An 18,729-nucleotide genomic window follows, 5' to 3' on the forward strand; every position below is an offset into this window, starting at 1 on the left:
CCGGTAAAGGAGCTCCATCCACGTTTCTGAAGGAGAATCATTTTGAGGCAACAGTTTCTCCCTTTGTCTCCTCTTCCCCAAGATCAAGTGATCCTGTGTTTTTACCAGAGGTCTCACCAATGGCCATAGTCAAGCAGCTGAGTCCACTAGAACCACAAGATTTGGGAAGTATTCAAGTAGCAACTGCGAGATGGACATACCTAGTGATTTTGTAAACTTTCTACAGTCTGGAGAGGTCCTAGAGTGATTGCTAGTGTTTTCCTGTCTTCCAGAACCTAAGCAGGAGCTGGGGAGAGAGTGTCAGCAACAACAAAGAAATGACCTGGCAGAGCGGAGGAGTGTCCCAAGAGAAGACTGGCCTGACCCAACAGCAATGCCTCTCTCTCTCTCTTTGAGGAGACAGCCCAGCAGACAGATTTGTCCATTATTTATGCTATGCCCTGCTGTGAATTGCATGAGTACTACAAAAAAGTGGAAAAGAATTTCCAGTAACCAGGAGTTGTGAGTTATCTTTCTGCCATATATATTACCTATGCATGTGTCTCACTTGTTCTGAGTTGAAGTTAAAATCTACTCTCCCTGAGAGACCTTATGCATACAAGGAGATAGAGTGTCCCACTCTCACCCCCACCCCAGTTTAGGGGGATTTTTGTACCAACTCTTCTTACTATGCCATCCATATAAGTAAATACCTTTGCTAAAAAGTTAATTGAGGGGGGCAGCTAGGTGGTGCAGTGGATAGAGCACTGGCCCTGGAGTCAGGAGTACCTGAGTTCAAATTCGGCCTCAGACACTTAACACTTACTAGCTATGTGACCCTGGGCAAGCCACTTAACCCCAATTGCCTCACTAAAAAAAAAAAAATAATAATAATAATAATAAAAGTTAATTGAGGATACTGGCTAATAATCAATGGGAAGCACAAATGGTGGGGGTTCAGGATTAATAGTATAGTACTAGAAACTCAGCTTCTGATGGTTATCCTTAGAATTCGGATGGGAATAGTAGTCAACTACCCTCTGTAGCTGAGAGGTAGGGGAGTGGTCCCAGGGTATATTTCAAACATATAAAATTGGATCATAGATATAGCAGGATCTCAGTTAACCCCCTCATTTTATAGATGAGAAATCTGAGGCCAAGGAGATTAAGTGATTCAATACTTTAATCCTTTATGGATTCTTTATTCTTTATCAGTGTAGACTGGTACCTCTGAAACTTATAGTTTTTGAAAGTCGCTTTGAACACTGAAAGGTTAAATGATTTGCCAAAGTCACACATCCAGTATGTGACAAAGGTACTTTATCACCCAGTACTTCTTGGCTATGAAGCCTTGTTTTCTTTCTTTCTTTTTAGTGAGTGTTTTTAAATGTTTGTTTTTTTAATTGTTTATTTAATTTAAATTTTTTTCCAATTACATGTAAAGATTTTTTTTGAGTTCCAAATTTTTCTCCCACCTTCCCTTCCCTCCCCCATCTCCAAACCAGCAAGTCATCTAATACAGGTTATACATTACATCATGTTAAACATATTTCCATATTAGTTATGTTGTAAGAGAAGAATCAGAACAAAAAGAAAAAAAACCACAAGAATCCACAACAACAAAGCAACAACAAATGTGAAAATAGCATGCTTTGCTCTGCATTCGGACTCCATAGTTCTTTTTTCTGAATGTGGAGGGCATTTTCTACCAGGAATCTTTTGGCATTGTGTTGGATCATTATATTGGTGAGAAGAGATGAGTCTACCACAGTCGATCATCACACAATGTTGTTGATACTGTGTACAATGTTCTCTTGGCTCTGCTCATTTCACTCAGCGTCAGTTCATGTAAGTCTTTCCAAGTTTTGCTGAAATTCCCCTTATCATTTCTTGCAGCACAATAGTATTCCCCATTTGAAGCCTGTTTTCTACCTAATAAAGCCACACTGCCACTGCATGTTGATAATAAATATCAGAGATTTGAACCTAGGACCCTTGCCCTCATAACCAATACTTTTTTTTTTTTACGGGGCAATGGGGGTTAAGTGACTTGCCCAGGGTCACACAGCTAGTAAGTGTCAAGTGTCTGAGGCCAGATTTGAACTTGGGTACTCCTGAATCCAGGCCCCGTGCTTTATCCACTTCGCCACCTAGCCACCCCATCAATACTCTTTTTTAATCACCGTATATGAAGAAACTTATTTAACTCCAAACACTGTCAAGTCTATTTAAACCAGCAGTTTCTCAAAGTGTGGTCTGAGGGACAGCCAGAGGGGTCCCTAAAACTCAGGGAGTCTTATAGGTCAAAATTATTTTCATAATAATATTAGAATGTTTTAATTCTGAATACAGTAAACATAGTTATAACCCATATAATGCTTCTTGAGCTTTTAAAAATATATAATGTTTTTATTTCTAATACAGTAAATATTGATAGACATAACCCACATAAAAGCTCTTTGGGCTTTTAAAAAAATAAAATGTTTTTATTTCTAATACAGTAAATATTGATAGACATAACCCACATAAAAGCTCTTTGGGCTAATTTTTAATCTTGTAAAGAAGTCTTGAGGTCAGAAAGTTTGAGAACCACTGGGCTAATGAATGAATGAGACTGGTCTTATATGTACAACCTCCCACACAAATAGCAACCTTCGCAGTCCAATACAGGCTAAGCCAAGTAGAGCCAACACTAAGCTCTCCTTTATCTAGGGAATCAGTCTCTGTGTATACATGCATATATGTTCTTTCTCTCCCACTTGACAGGTAGGCTTCCGAAGAGCAGAAATGATGCTGTTGCATTTCTTTGTACACCCAGAACTCAGTAGAGGACCCTAGTCCTTCGGGTCCTCCGTATTTTTGATGATTTCAACAAGCATGTGTGTGTGCACTCAGCGCCCACAGACCAGACCAGACCAGACCAGACGTGGAGGAGGCTGAGAGTGCCTCGTGCTAGGGTGGGGTACCCAGTGTGAGCCTTATCCAAGCCTCCACTCCCCACCCTCTGATCCTTCAGACCCTTTCCCAGGGGGCTGCAAGGAAAAGTCAGCTCTGCCTCAAGTTGTAAACAGGCATGGGCGGGAGGAGGTGGTGACAAATGACTTTGGAGAAATCAGGCTTAAGAAATGGGGAGAGGCAGCCACTGCCTACAAGACCACGGTCTCGGCCACTGGCCAAAGTGACCTCTTTGTCTTTGAGCTCACTAAAAGGGGGGAGGGGGAACAGAAAGAAAGATCTTCCTCCAGCTCCCTCTTTTTCCTCCCTCCACCATGATCTTGTATTTTTACTTTCTATACGATTAGGTGCTAAAGTGCTGTCTCCCTCGAAATCCTGTAAGCTGCTTGAGGGCAGGGTCGTTTTGTTTTGCTTTTTCAAAACATTTTTACTTTATTATTTTTTTTTTGCGGGGCAATAAGGGTTAAGTGACTTGGTCAGGGTCACACAGCTAGTAAGTGTCAAGTGTCTGAGTCGCATTTGAACTCGGGTCCTTCTGAATCAGGGCTGGTGCTTTATCCACTGCGCCACCTAGCTGCCCCTGTTTTGTTTTTTCAATCTCCAGCACCTAACAGTGTCTAGCGCACAGTAGGCGATCAATAAACGCTAGTTGATTGACCGATTGACTTCCTGTAACTGGCACGCCCCGGGTGGCAATGGGGGTTGGGCGGGCAGGCAGTTGCCCCTAGACTGGGAGAAATCACCGGCCCCCATTACAACGCAGAGCTCTAGCCAGCCTTGGGGGCGGACTTTCAAACACGTGCGCTTGTAACTCCTCCCACCCCGGTGCAAGGCGCTCCTGCGAGGGTTCAGCGCGCCACCTGGTGTCTCTCAAAGATCAGTCCACCCTTCTTTGAATGCGGCAACTGCCGCCGGGGGGGGGCGGGGGAGGGGAGTAGAAGGAGGAGGAGCCGGAGAGCGGTTTCTAGCGTCAGGCGCGTGCGCGTTGGCGTCACGTGTTGCCCGGGAGCCTTTCCCCTCCCTTCCCCTCGGCGCCGGCTCCCGAGGGCTGCCAGTCTTTGACGCGCCCCCGGCGGCCTCTGCCCTGACAGTGCGTACTTGCGTGTTGCGAGCGAGCGTGCGGCGGCGGAGGTGGCGCGGGCCGAGTCGAGCGCGCCGCTTCTGTGGCTAACCAGGCGCCGCTGAGCGAACGAGGCGCCGGCTCATCCACCTCAGCGTCCGCTTCGCCGAGCCCCGGGCTCCGGTGTCCGCCCAGCCCCACAGGGGCGGCAGCTCTGGGCGGCCCGGCGCGCGGGCAGGCCCGAGGCCCGAGGGCCGGGGGCGTAGTGAGTTTCGAGCGGAGGCCGCGGGCGGGCGGGCGGCCGGCATGTCGGTGCCGGACGCGATGCCGCTGCCGGTGGCCGGGGTCGGAGTCGGGGTCGGCGAGGAGCTGAAGCAAGCCAAGGAGAAGGAGGACGCCGAGAAGTACTCGTTCATGGCCACCGTCACCAAGGCGCCCAAGAAGGTGCGGGGGCGGGTGGGCCCGGGTGGGAGTGCGCCGCGGGCGGGCGGGCCCGGAGCCGGGGAAGCTCGGGGTGACGCAGCCAGGGCCCCCGGCGCTGACGTGTGCGGGCCGCCCGCGGCACTACCGGCCCGGGCCTCGCTCGCTCCTCGCTGCCCATTGTCCCTTCGCGGGCTTTGTCCCTTCCTCCCCGTCGCTCGCTCTCCCTCCGTGGAACCTCGGTACCCCGCGGCGATCCGCTCCCAGACCGCCAGGTCGGGTTCCACGTTCGTGGCCGAATCCCCCGCTGACCCCTGGGCCTGGGGCTCCCGGACCCGGGATGGGAGGGTGGGCGGGGAGGGGATCAGCCTCTTGGGTAGCCTCCCCCTTTATCGTGTCTACACCGGCTCGGGGGGCTGCAAAGCTGACCTTCCTGCTCAGGCGTAGGTAGGGCTGGCCGAAGATCACCAGTGGGGTTGCTCGGGGAGGGGGTGGGGTGGGCGGCGGACACTCCGAATCCATCCGTCCTCTGCCCCTCTCGATGTAGCCCGGAGCCAAGAGCGAACACTACTTGCGGCCCACTGGGCTTTTCTGTGAAGACGAAGGTAATGGTGAGGAAAGCTGAGGGCCCCCACCCCCCAGGCCGTATTCTGCTAGTTTCTTTGATTCCCCGTGAAATGAACGGTCAGAGGTTGGTAAGTGCAGACACTGCATGGATACGGGGTGGTCTGAGAGACCCACTTTCTGCTTCCCGAAGACCGAACTTGGGGCAAGGGGAGGTAGGGTGGAGGGGCGGGCTGTAAGGCATGCTTTTTGATTCTTTATTGCAGTTATTGAGGCCGAACAAGCTCATTATTTATTTGATTTGTTTGATTTGCGTTGTGGGTTGAACTCAAAGGACACTGGCTTGTTTGGGCTCAAAATCGGTGGGCTTTTAGGCCAATTAACTCACTGGCTAGGAGGACCTAGGGTGCTGATGCAGGAGAACAATCGCCTTTGGCTTTGACTTTCCACTCAACCCTGACCTCAAAACAAAAGAAGATGCGCATAAGAGATGTGACTTTCTAAGGCTGATGGAGAGCCTAAGTCAGTGCTTGAGCTCCCTTATAAAGACAAAAATGTTGCAAGACTCTCTGTGCTTAGAGCCTTCCACGGACTGCAGTGCTTGCATAAGCTAAGCAGAACTGGGGTTGCAGGAATACTAGATTGTAGCCTTCGAGGCTTCTGCACCTGATCCTGTTTAAAGGAGTGAGCTTTCACATTTTATTTTTTGGAGGAATTCTATTTTACAATTCAGCAAGTGAATTTAGAAATATAAAGCCTTCATTGTGTGTGCTATATCTGTTCTCCCAAAAGGTTTTACCGGGGAAAGCCTATGTTTTCTTTAAAAAGGATTGAGGGAGTTGTTCTTTGTGCTCTCTGGAAGCCTAATCTTGTTCTATGGGGTTGTAACCCTTTGCATTCTGTATTATTCATTTGAGTGGCTGTCCCTTTACAAATAGAATGTTTATTTTTAGTTAAGCATTGAGATGAGTCAGTGGTAAAGCTGTGGAGGTACCTTAGAATTATAAAGCCAGAAGAGAACTTAAGAGATCATCTAGTTCAACCCCCTCACTTTGCTGGGGAGGAAACTTGGGAAAAGTCATCCAGCTACTTAGGGGTGGGTCTGAGGCTAAAACTCAGGTCTTCTGGATCCCAGTACAATGTGGTGCTGGCAGCCTGGTATCAGTGGCCTCCCCCTGATATCCCACCATCCTAGAGCCCGGTTTTTTCTCACTAGTACCTTTGAAGAGCTGTCACTGATGTTAGGTGCAGTTGTCCTTTAACCTGACAGGCACTCTGGGAATCTCAATTGCCTGAAAGCTCACCTGGGCTACTTGAACCTGTAACTTACAAGGATATTTACTGAGTAAGTCTCTCTTCCTGAAAGGGTGGTCTGCTGATACCCATAGCCTAGTGATCCTAAGTGCTCTTGATTTGAGAGACTCCTAGTCCACTGGTCAAAGGCTCCTCAGTCTTTACCAGGCGTGTGGTGGGTTTTCATTTGCTTGTAAACATGTCCTTATGGTTCTCATTAAGTTTGCCCTTTCTGAGTTTTATTGTTCAGCCTTTATGCAACTATTTAACACAGTGCTTTATGATGATTAATTATTCTTCTCCCTAGTGATAACCAGGAGCAGTTGAGGACTAGTTCAAGGTCACATACCAAGTCCAGCAGAGTACTGGTGTTGAGAGCTTCACAGTTACTGAGTTACTTTTGTACCCCTGCCATATATCAATAACTTGTTTCCTTCTCTCCAGAAAAGCTAGAAGAATACAAGTGATATAATAAAATTGATTCTCTGATACAATGACCTGCTTTTGGTTTTCAACCTTTCTTTAGCATTGACCACAGCTATCACCTTCTACTGTATAACTCTCTCCTACCTTGGCTTCAGAAATACCAAGGTCTCCTGCTTTTGACACCTCTCGTCTCAGTGATTCTCTGTCCTCTTCCTGACTCTAATATCCCCACAAGGTGGATGTTCTCCCAAGAATCTGCCCTTGGTGCTGTTTTAATTCTCTTTCTTGATAATATCATTGACTTTAGTGGCTTCAGATGAGGAAACAAGCACAAAATGGCTAAGAATTTCAATGCCAAGGTTCCCAAATGTGTCTGTATATACAGTTGGTTTTCTTAGTGTTTTTTTTTTCTGAAGCCCCCATTCTCATCCCCTTTGACTTCTTTGCATCTTTGCTGATTCATCATCTAACTTGGTCCCCCCACACCCCCCCTCAGATTTTGTCCTGGGTCCTCCTCTCATTTTACACTTTCTCCCTTGATAATCTCATCAGTTTTCAAAGGTTCAATTGTCAATCTCTTCCTAGATAACTCCCCAATATATAGTATCAGATCTCTCCTGAGCTCCAGTCCCACATCACCAATTTCCTGCTCACAATACCATTACCTACATATTTAATTGACCTCTCAGATTCAGCATGGCCAAATTGTAATTCATCATCTTTCCTGTTAACCCTCCCCTTCCTTCAAGCTTCACAGATTTGGGGAGGGCACTACTATCATCAAGTCACCCAGGTTTATAACCTCAGAGAGATTCTTGAGTCGTCTTTCTCCCTAATGTTCCTGTAGTCAATCACTTGCAGAGCCCTGTGATTCTAACTACACAACATCTCTCAAATCATTCATCCCTCATTTTAAGTTTCGGCTTGTCACCTCTCACTCGGAATGTTGTAATAGCCTCCTTAATGACTCCTGCTTTCTATCTCTTACCTTTTAAATCAGTTCTAGACTCAGTTATCACAATTATTCTAAGACATGGATCTGACCACATTTCATCTGTTGAAAGAAAAGCTTTCATCATTTCCTACAATAAAATACAAACTTAGCCTGACATCTTAAGCTCTGGCTCCCATCTTTTCTAACCATATCTCACATCATTCTTCACATGCTCTACTAAGCTGGCCTGTGGTATCCTGAACTTGACATTCTATCAAGTTCTTCATGCCTGGTAGTCTGCTTGTCAAAAGTCTTGTCTTTTTTGTTGGTTTGTTTGTGAGGCTCATTTTAGCTGTTTACCTCCTCCAAGGAGTTTTGGATTCCACACCTCCCTTGGTTGTTAATGCCCATCCTTCTTCAGATTACCTTCTGTGTATTTATCTGCAGACATGTTCTATTGCTGCAGCTAACCCTGAGAACTGAGATCTTCTCACTTTTGTCTTTGTATTGTAAGGGGCTAAAATTCTAGCTAGTCTGTCTAAAATATCTAATGAGTGGTCGCCAATAAATTATAAGCTTTAGCAAGAGAGACTTTTAAGCATTTATTAAGGAGAATAAGAATTTAGTAAAGAGAAAGGCCTAGATTCCTATCTATTAAAGGGAGAGTGCATTTCTAGCTCCCTTCTCCACCAGAGTCCTCGGGAAAGAGAGCGAGTCAGAGCGCCAGGCTCCCCCTTCTTCCTCCCACAAGCCATCACCACTTCCTGATGCCAAAGAAAAGCTGCATGGTCCTGCCCTCAGAGGCCCTCTCCTCATGTTGGAGCTTTCCTACAGTAAGTCTCCAGCAGGTGGCATCATTCCAATGATCACGGTATGCTTATGATATGCATACTATATGCATATTATGCTTAGCATATTTGACACACAGTTAATTCAACAAAATTTTCCTACAGGACATCTTAACCTGGTAACCCACTGTTAACTCAAGCCCAACATGTCTAAAACCAGGAATATTTTTTTTTGTACAGATTCCACTACTTCTGTCCATGGTACCGTTCTTCACTTATTTTCTCACAAGAGAGATAGCATGCTGTAGTGTAGAGTCATTGGAGACTTGTATTTGGGTTCTGCCTTCAACCTCTTCTTAGCTGGGTGATCATTGAGCCTGTGTATCTCCATTTCCTCTTCTGTGAAGTAGGGTTACCAATACCTGTGGTACTTCATCTCTATTATGTTTGAGACCTTGCAGTTGTCTCGCATATCACTCACCAAATGACCATCTTACTTCCATCCTTTCCCTCTCCCTCCTCTGTGGTTCCTTAGCGCCCCCCCCTCCCCAAAGTACAGGTCTTCATCTCTTTGGGCTTGGACTATAGAGTAGCCCAAGAAGTCTTCCTGCCTCTGTTTCTTTTCCTTCCAGCCCATCATTCATGCCACGGCAGACTCCTGATGCTCCAGCATACTTTCCCAGTTTTGTTTCCTTTCCCATCCTAGTCAGCCCCAGCCAAACTGGACTACTAGTTATTCTCCAAACGTGGCAGGCTATTTCCTGTTCCTTCCATTGCTCTAAAGCACCTGCCTTTCATCATCATTCTTTTCCATCAAGCCTCAGTTTTCCTGAATCCTGGGCAACTCTGATATTGTTTGCCCTGTCACATTCTGCCTTATATTATAGTTAATTTACATACATTTTATACTCTCCAAGAGAATATGAATTTGAGGGAAGAGACTTTCATTTAAAATTGATTATAACCCCAACTTCTGCCACAGGACTTTGCATGTTATGGGGTTTTAGCACTAGGATTGCTCTTCTGTTGACTCTTTTTTTTTTTTTTTAATCTTTTGGGGGGGGCAGGCCAATGAGGGTTAAGTGACTTGCCCAGGGTCACACAGCTAGTGTAAAGTGTCTGAGGCTGGATTTGAACTCAGGTCCTCCTGAATCCAAGGCCAATGCTTTATTCACTGTGCCACCTAGCTGCCCCCATGTTATGGGGTTTTAAAGTAGGAGTGTAAGATGGAAAATTGTATGCTGGACTTGGAAACAGGAAGACCTGTATTCGAATCCTGACACTTAATCCTAGCCATGTAACCATTTCACCTTTGTAAGCCTCTTTCCTCATCTGTAAAATGAGGTTAGTCCTACCTCATTGTATGGTTCAAATCAAAGAGTGCATATGAAGTACTTGACAAACCCGTGTATGCTATATGATGGCCTGCTGTTATTAAGTGTTGAAATAGAAATTTGGGTGTGCCACTCTACTCCAAAGACAGCAATGGCTCTCTTTATCAGGGCTCCCATCAAGTTCAATTCTTGTTTCATATTCCAAGCACAATCTTGCATTACTTTTCCAGTCTTACCTTATGTTACTCTCCTTTGCAAATCTTATGCTACAGCCAACTGGACTGCTCTTTGTCTTCTGAACCAGGCCTGCACTTTCCTACTTCCATGCCTTTACCTTGAATGTACCTCCTTTGCCTGCTGAGAATTCCTTTTCTTCCTTTAAAACCCAGTTCAGACACCAACTTCTCAGTGAAACCTTCCCTAATCTCTATTGAGAATGACTTTCCTTGGACTTCATATAGTACTTTGTTCTATACTTTATGATATTATTATCAAGTCATGTTGTATATTACCCAATTCAGCTGTTATTAGTTATTTATCATATTCCCCCTATTAGATTGTAAGGTACATGAGGTCAGGGCCTATTTTTTGTTTGTTTGGGGCAATGAGGGTTAAGTGACTTGCCCAGGGTCACACAGCTAGTAAGTGTCAAGTGTCTGAGGCCAGATTTGAACTCAGGTCCTCCTGAATCCAGGACTGGTGCTTTATCCACTGTGCCACCTAGCTGCCCCGAGGGCCTATTTTTTTATCCAGATTTTTATCTATACACAAGAGGTGTTAAATGTATGTTATGTTGAATCAAATTGAGCACTGGAACAGACATCTATAAATATCCCCAGTTTTCACCAAGGGTTTTTCTGTGAGTCTGTACTTAGCAATGTTAGTCTTAAACCAGATATTATCCAAGTCTTCTCTGGTCCTCAGGTTCCTTAGGAGATAGGGGCACTTCTGGGACTAGTATAAATGTAAAGGTTTGTGGCTTTCCATAGTGGTCATAGAGAAAACCAGAACCTTTCACATGTACAGTGTCAAAATTAAAGGTTAATGTGGATAGACTTGGCGGTTATGTTTATCTTTGAAGTTCAGGTAGATAGGTCTTGAGGGCCACGTTATCATGTGTATATAGAAGTACATGTACATAAGTATATTGATACTAGTTTCAGAAACATTTTTAGAAAGTATTAGACTCAATCCAGAGACCTGTATTTGAGTTCTGATTCTGACCCTTTATGATCCTGAACAAGTTATTTTAACTTGTTGTGTCTTAGTTTCTTGTCTGTAAAATGGGAATAATAATTCACTATCTACCTCACAGCCCTCTTTAAATAGTCCTCTTGTTGTACTGTTGTCATATTTCATGTCAGAGTTGGGATGGGGAAATAGTACTTTGTAAGAACAGAATCAATTGTATTAAGAATTGTCAAAAGTCCTGGGGTTATAGGATTATTTTGAGAGTCATGATTATCTTCTGATCCACACAGCACACCATAATCACCAGGTATTCAATCATTTATAATCTTTGTTCCAGCAACATCAAAGAGAAGTAGGACAGTTTTGTCCTTGGGCTTTCAGATGCTGACATTATGTAAAATTCTTATAACCAGATCCCAAGATTAGATGAGGATGATTCTGTATTCCTTCAGGTTCCTGTGGTCCAGCATTGGCTGGGGATGACATAGTTAACCTCAGGACTCAGACTGGATTGTCCTTTAAAGATGGGCAGAGAATGGGTAACTTGGAGTATCTGTCCCCATTGCATTTTCTGCATTCTGTAATTTCTAAACATTTTTGAGAAAAAATCTAGTTAATACTTTGTGTTGTAAATCTGATCTGTTTTGGAGGAAGAGACAAAAGAGACTCATTGAATAGAAATTTAAGTTATATGGCATGCTAGTTTATCAATAGGGTCAGCTTCATCTTCTGAAAAGGACCAGATCAGATCCTGATAAGTGATACTTGTGTGTTAGACTAGTGTGTATAATCCAGGATGTCATCAGATTTTAATTTAGAATTTTTCCTCAATGAACTCTACTGGCTGTAGCTTTCACAAAAGTGCATCTCCCAACGGTTGTCCCTATCTGTAAAGCCTCTGCACTTTGTCTTAGGTGTCTTCCATCCAGAGATGATGTGGTAGGATGGTTTGTCCCTGCTGAACTTTCTTCTTAGAGTCTAATTATCTCTTTTTAATTCTTATCTGTGACTAGAGTCAGTAATTGGTTCTTCAGTATAGGTATGGAACACCCTTCTTTCCAATAATAGGTTAATTCAGTAGGCTAGAGTTCAAACTCTGTGGGTCTGTTAACTTGCACAAAGGAACATCTCCATTTTTTATTCTCAATATAGATACCTATTTGGCATTCAGAGTCCTTCTTAACCTCCCCCCACCCTTTCCAGTATTCTTACATTCCCTCTCCACTCCCCCAACTTTAGTCTAATGGCTTTGGCCTCCTGGCTACTTAAAAAACTAGATACTCCGTCTCTACACTTAGGGCTTTTTCTCTGGCTGTCCCCCATACCTAGAATGCTGTCCTTCCTCTAATCTCTTGTCTCCTGGCTCCTCTGGCTTCCTTCAAGTCCAAGCTAAAATTCCACCTTTTTCAGGAAGCCTTTTCCAATCCTTTTAGTGCCTTCCTTCTCATAATTATTTGCTATTTATCATATATGTATATGTGTGTGTGTGTGTATAGTTTGTACACATTTGTTTCTTTGTCTCCCCTGTTAGATTGTGAGCTCTTTGAGAGCAGGGATTGTCTTTTGCCTCTTTTTGTATTCCCAGTGCTTAGCATACCTGATACTTAGTAGGTACTTAAATGCTTAGCAACGACTGTCCAGCCACACTCTCTCACAAAACTGTTTCATTGGGGCAGCTAGGTGGTGCAGTGGATAAAGCACTGGCCCAGGATTCAGGAGGACCTGAGTTCAAATCCGGCCTCAGACACTTAACACTTACTACCTGTGTGACCCTAGGCAAGTCGCTTAACCCCAATTGCCTCACCTACCCCCCCAAAAAAAGTGTTTCATATATATCACTGAGTCAATACGCATTTATTGATCACAGTCCCTCCAAGTGGAACTAACATTTATAAAGCAGCAGTGACATGGAAGTACAGTGGGAAGATCTAGATTGGCAAGGGACCTCAAAAGTGATTTATCTCTTCTAGCTTTGTGTCAGCTGTAAATATAAAAAGCTTGCCACCTATGCCTTTACCCAAATCAATAATAAATTGTCAAATAGTCCAAGGCTAAGCATAGATCTCCAAGGCCCTCTGCTGGAAACTTCCAGCGAAAAAGGACATGGAACTATTAACTATACTCAGAATTAGGTTATTCAACAGATTAGTTGTGTCATTGCTAATGGAAAGGATCTAATTTTGCAGAGAAGTTAGAGCTAGAAGGCACCTCAGACATCACCTAGTTCAAACTCCTCATTTCACAAATGTGAAAACGGAGGCCCGAGGAGATGAAAGGATCTGCCCAGAACATGTAGCCAAAGTTGATGGCAGAACCTCAACTAGAACTCATATCTTTTGGGGAGTCCTATTCAGAGCTGCAAAGGCTCTTGACTCTGCTAGGCCTTAAATGAGGATGAGCTAAATGGCTTTTGAGGTCTCTTCCCTTGCCTCTTTTATTGATTGGCCTTTGATAACCAGCCTAGGAAGTGCCAGGAGGTTCATCACCAAGATGGCCACAACAACTCTAGAAAACCATCTGCCAATTATTAGAGCACTTGTGCTGTGTGGGTTGAGGAAAGAGCTCAGACCTATAAAATCATGGATCCCAGAATTCATGAAGGAATGAAGCACTGACTGCCTCCCTACCACTGTCAGTAGTAGGCACCTCTTTACTCACTTTCTAGTTACCCCTTTTCACTTTGGCCTACTTGTCTCCATTGTTATTTTGCTGCTTGGCTCTCCCTCTTTGTTCCTCTTTGATGCTCCTTTCCTGCCCATCTTTATTCTTCTCTCTGTCTACTTAAACATTTCTGAAATAACACAAAGCAGAGACATTCTAGTTACTTTGTGCTCACTGGAAACAAAGTTGATTGTGCAAAGGAGAGCTATAAAACATAGAACTTAGGCATCTGTGCATGAAGAAGGGACATGTAGTTTCTTTCCTCGAACATTAAAAATAGGGAATTGGCAGGCATGACATAGATTGCCAGTAGGTATCAGGAAGAAATTTTTACTGGACTAATAATCCATGTTTTCTTGTTTCCAAAGCTCTTGGATTATACAGTTACCCCAGAGAGTATTTGGGATGTGAATTCATCTTTTATGTCATCCTCAGAACATGTATCCCCTCCTACCCCTTTCTTCTAGTTACCCCATTTCTCTTCTCAAAGAACAGCTAATTCCTAATTATTATTATCATCATTTTTAACATTTCTTGCTTTAGGAATTTGTCCATCTTTGGCAGTTTCATAGTTTATGCTTCTGTTTTCAAATGTACCTATTTGTTATGCCCTGTATCATTTTGATTACTTTGTACCTGTCTTCAAGACATTCTTGATGGTATTTCTTTTTGGACTGCACCTATGATTTCTTGGGTTTAGAGAACTCTTGGTTAGGAATGTCCTCAACCAATGCAGACAGATATGCACCTTCTGCAACTGTCAGAGAGATGCCTAGAACAATGAGAGGACAGGTGACCTGCCCAAGGTCACATAGTCTGGGGCAGAACTTAAACCCAAGTCATCCTGCCTCCAGGGACTGCTCTCTGATCACTAGGCCATACTGCCTCTCTCCTGGTATCAGGGAACTGCTACCTTAGTTGCACTTATTAGGTGGGACAACCTGTAGTATAGAACTGAGTTATAAATAATAAACATTTATTACCCAGTGGGATACAAAATGAAAAGGCTTGACAAGTAATAGGTATAATGTAGCATTCATAGTTGTAGAGGAGGATTTGAGAAAATATTAAGCAGAAGTATGTTAAAATGACTGCCAGTCTCTCCAGAGGGAGTGCTTTCCCCTACCCCCCTTGTATCATGAGGCCTGCCAGACAAATGCCTTGTTTTCTTGCCAGAATGACTCCATCACTTGACCTGGAGGAGTGCTTTGTGCTTTCCCGTTCCAGTCCTGGCCAGTTTACTTCTCTTTAGAGCTGCAGTCTGTGCTCAGTTGTGCAAAGGAAATGAAGCTGAAACAGAAGGGGCTTTGGGCTGCTCACTGTTCCATACTATTCCCTCACAGACTTACATGAGACAGGGTTTCATGCAACCTGAAAAGCTGCCCAGCTATAGCAAATGCTATTAGCTCTGTATTTTTTTCTCCTTTCTCTCGAAATCCCACTGAGCCTGTATACTCAAGGTGCCAAGGAGAAAGCTGGTGTTCTGCTGCTGCTGCTTTGCAGTATGGTACAGCCAGAACTGCTCTGTGGGCAGTGGTGTGGAGAAGAAAAGCAGGAAGGACTGCAATTGATGGGCACAGGAACTATTGTTTACCTGAATAAGTTAAACACTGTTCTGGCTGACTCCAGGATTGGGGGAATATCTTATCTTTATGAATCTCCTGTTATTTATTTTAATATTTTTAAAGATCTTTGATTTTATCCTTGTGGTCATTCTGTATACCAATTTTGATCGCATTCCCCTCCATACTTTAGATGTTGTAGCCCAAACACATACTTGTGTGTATATCTTATCTGTCTATCCACATGTGTGTATATATGTATATAGCTATGTGTAGATGAGTACCTTCCTGCCCCTTATGGAAGGGCAGCTAAGACTCACTTGACTTGGGACTCTCTAAAAGTACTCCAGGCGATATGATTAACTCATTTGCAGGCCCTGGAATCATTGCCTTTGGATATGAGAATGGAATTTTGTATCTTTCCTTTCAGGCCTAGGGACACCAATGAAATTCTCCACGTAGTTGCTATACCTTTGGCATCATTCCCAATTTCCTGGGGGCCTCATTAGATACGCCTTTAGGGTTCAACTCAGGAACTGAAGTGCTGGTGCTGACATTTCAGCAGAATTTTTAAAAAAGTTGTTTTGTATTATTGCCTCAGCATTGCTCCCTTTTATGAGATCTTTGAGTAACTGTGGGGTTCCAGTTTATAAATGTGGCATTTTCATTGTCCTAAAAGAAAATGAATACATAAAATGTTTTTGCTTTCTCTTCTCAGAAGTAGTTTATTTTCCAAGGGGTATAATAGTATCTTGCTTGACTTTTGATTTTCCTCATAATATGTTTCTAAGTCTTACTCTTGATTTCACTTTTTTTTCCCCTGGCCTTTAGTTTCTGCAGCTATAGGTGGTCTCCCACATGGTACCAGACTTGGCCAAGTCACTATCCCTGGAATTGACTCATTCCCCCTTATTTCTCTTGCATATTAAAATAATAAGATGATGATGACAACATTCTACTGTTGTGTGAGTAGGGATTGTTTTGTTCTTTGTATTGGTATCCCCAGCACCTAGCACAGTGCCTTGGTACATAGGCATTTAATATATTTTTGTTGATTAATTGATAGATATGAATTGTTATGAGCCTCATAGGCAAGAGAGTCCTATAAGTTTTCAAATGGCTAAACAAGGTATTATTTCCTGCCAGAGGACAAGAGGCTTGGGAGGTGGTTCCTTACTCCATGCATTTGACAGTGTAATACCCAGCATGATATGGAAAACAGCCTGATTTCCTAGTGGAGGATGAAACTTTGGAAATCCAGTACTGGGGAGACCATGCATTTTGGTTCTCCCTCCACAAAAATGAGGACTTGAAGATTGGTGGTAAATGCTCCTAAAGTGGGAAGGGGAAGGGGATCTGGGACCAGTGGAACAGCTTGACCTTTTGGAGAGTATGTTCGTCAGTGAACATAGAAATGGCTGTGTTTGTATAACCGGGCAGAATTTCTTAGATGAATAATCTTGTACAACAACCATCATGTTTGTAGACAAATCTTGTTCATGATGGTCAAGCTATTCTATATGCCTTGGATATCTTTGAAAAACATATTTTTTTCTAGATCAGCAATATTCTGGAAGATGGACCAGTCCCTATCTTAGACAAGAGCTGAGGGTCAAGAAACCTTTGGCACTCAAGGATTTTTAAAATTTTGCTTTGTTATGTCAATTTATATTTTGTTTTGCCTTTTGTACATAATCCAAGTTGTACTTGGAGTGAATGAACCTCTAGGTCTTCCTGCTTTGAAAAGAACTCTACTTTGCTTCACACGTGGTAGATGTGGCCAGTTGCTCTGATAACCGAGTTCCTTCCCAGGTGGCATCCAAGTTGGAGAATACTGTTCAGTGCCTAGTGTCTGAGAACAAGATCTTTGAGTAAGCAGAACACGAAGGTTCCAAATTGACATCTTGTGAAGGATAGTCCAGCTGTCCTGTGGTGCTGGACTGGATGAATTGTGAATGTTAATTACATTGATCAATACGGTGGCCTTGGTAACAGGCTTGTGGCTGCTGTAGAATCTGTTTACTCCAGGTTTTCAGTAGAAAAGAGAATAAACTGTTAGGGGACATGATGTTCTGATTGCAAGACACTGTATTGTAATGCCAGGAGAAGAAGTAAACTGGAAGTGGCTGACCCTATGGGCATCCCTATGCCAAGATTTCTTGAGGAGAAACATGAATATCCTGGGTGGTTTACTGCCCTTGTCTGCCAATTGTAAATGGATTGGGAGTTGGAGAAGTAAGTCTTGGTTCAGTAGTAGAAATGAGAAAGGAGTGCTAAAAGCCCCCAAACTAGATAATGAACACTCACTTGGGGAAGATTCCTCTTATTACATTCCTTCATTATGTTATTTGGATCTGGAACTTTGTGAAAAGGATATGTCTTGGCCCAGCCAGTCAGCCAAAGGAGCCCCTCCAGCCTGTCAAGTAGGGGGTTCAGAATTCTGCACATTCTCTTCTGGCTCCACAGGGAGAGGATTAGCTGAGTGCAGGGCATGTTTGGAATGAGTTCACAGTGAGTTATTGTGAATCTAGTCTTGGATCTCTGTTAGACAAATTCTCTCAGTAATGTTCTTTTAAATCTTTTTGGATAGGTGTGTTATCTCTGTCTGGCAGGTACAGTAGATTCTCTGGCATCCCTGCCTCTTTTTCCCCTCCTTCCTTCACTAAAGTAAAGGTTTTAGATCATGCAGCAGAGCCATAGGTATTGATAGGTCTTTTAAAAGGTACCAAAGGGCTTTTCCCAGAAATTGGACAAAATTTGAACTGGAAGTTACAATACAGGTACTACATTAGTGGGCTTTTGAGGCCTTTGAGGTCTGTAAAAGGTGAAGGTTCTTCCCAAGGGGGAAGGGCCTGAAATGACTCTTCTACTACCTCATTCCGTCCAACTCATTTTCCCCCTCTGGCTTTCCATGCAGTAAGACACGATCTAAAATGGCATCCTGATGACATGAACAGCAGTCCCGAGTTAATGTCCTTCAACTATAGAATTCTTATGACCATGAGTGAGAACCTTGCTTAATGTGTAAGAGACTGACGATGAAGAGTTTAGGATGGTTGTTAATTCACTTAAACTAGAGATGAATTACCTAATCCTTTGCTCCATGTGCATAAAGGAGCAGTGTATATGGAGAGTACAAAGAAGGGCGTTTCTTCCTAGTTTGGAGAATAAGCAGGACCCCTAGCAACATTTCTTTTGCCCCTGGAGATAAATAATATTCAAAAGACACTGTATAGAGTATTGTTTGAAACTGTCATTCTCTCTCTTCCAGCTCCCACCCCCAACTTGCTTGCTAGAAACAGGTTGAGAAGCTGGTTAATCTGAGAAACTTTGCCTTAGTGTAAATATTAGCATGCCTCTGGAAGAGCTAATGGTGATTATCTTGAAAGAAGGGGAAAAACCTGCCTCAGGAGTAGTCCAGTGTGTGATGTACCACAGAGGCATGGATTAAATTCAGTTTGGAGTTTGTGAGGGAGGATTCTTTAGAAAGACCAAGTCAGATTCAGAGGTTGAAGACACAACTCTCTCAATAGCATATCTGTCCCTCCTCATCCCCCTCTGC

The 18,729-nt window shown here is 43.6% G+C and overlaps 1 protein-coding gene across 5 annotated transcripts in view; it reads left to right on the forward strand.

The window, feature by feature from the left end:
* Positions 1 to 3,993: 3,993 nt before the first annotated feature.
* AHCYL1 (adenosylhomocysteinase like 1) overlaps positions 3,994 to 18,729 on the forward strand; it is a 48,953-nt gene continuing 34,217 nt past the window's right edge. Inside the window, exon 1 of one of the 5 annotated variants that reach the window (XM_044000894.1) lies at positions 3,994 to 4,438. In XM_044000894.1, the coding sequence (XP_043856829.1) occupies positions 4,301 to 4,438 (138 nt within the window). In that variant the 5' untranslated portion in view covers positions 3,994 to 4,300. Of the gene's footprint in view, positions 4,439 to 4,559; positions 4,690 to 18,729 lie in introns of those variants that run through there. The other 4 variants (XM_044000893.1, XM_044000896.1, XM_044000895.1 and 1 more) reach the window with 4 other exon arrangements.

The sequence above is a fragment of the Dromiciops gliroides genome, chromosome 4 (assembly GCF_019393635.1).
Source record: "Dromiciops gliroides isolate mDroGli1 chromosome 4, mDroGli1.pri, whole genome shotgun sequence".
In the NCBI taxonomy this organism is placed as follows: Eukaryota; Metazoa; Chordata; class Mammalia; order Microbiotheria; family Microbiotheriidae; genus Dromiciops; species Dromiciops gliroides.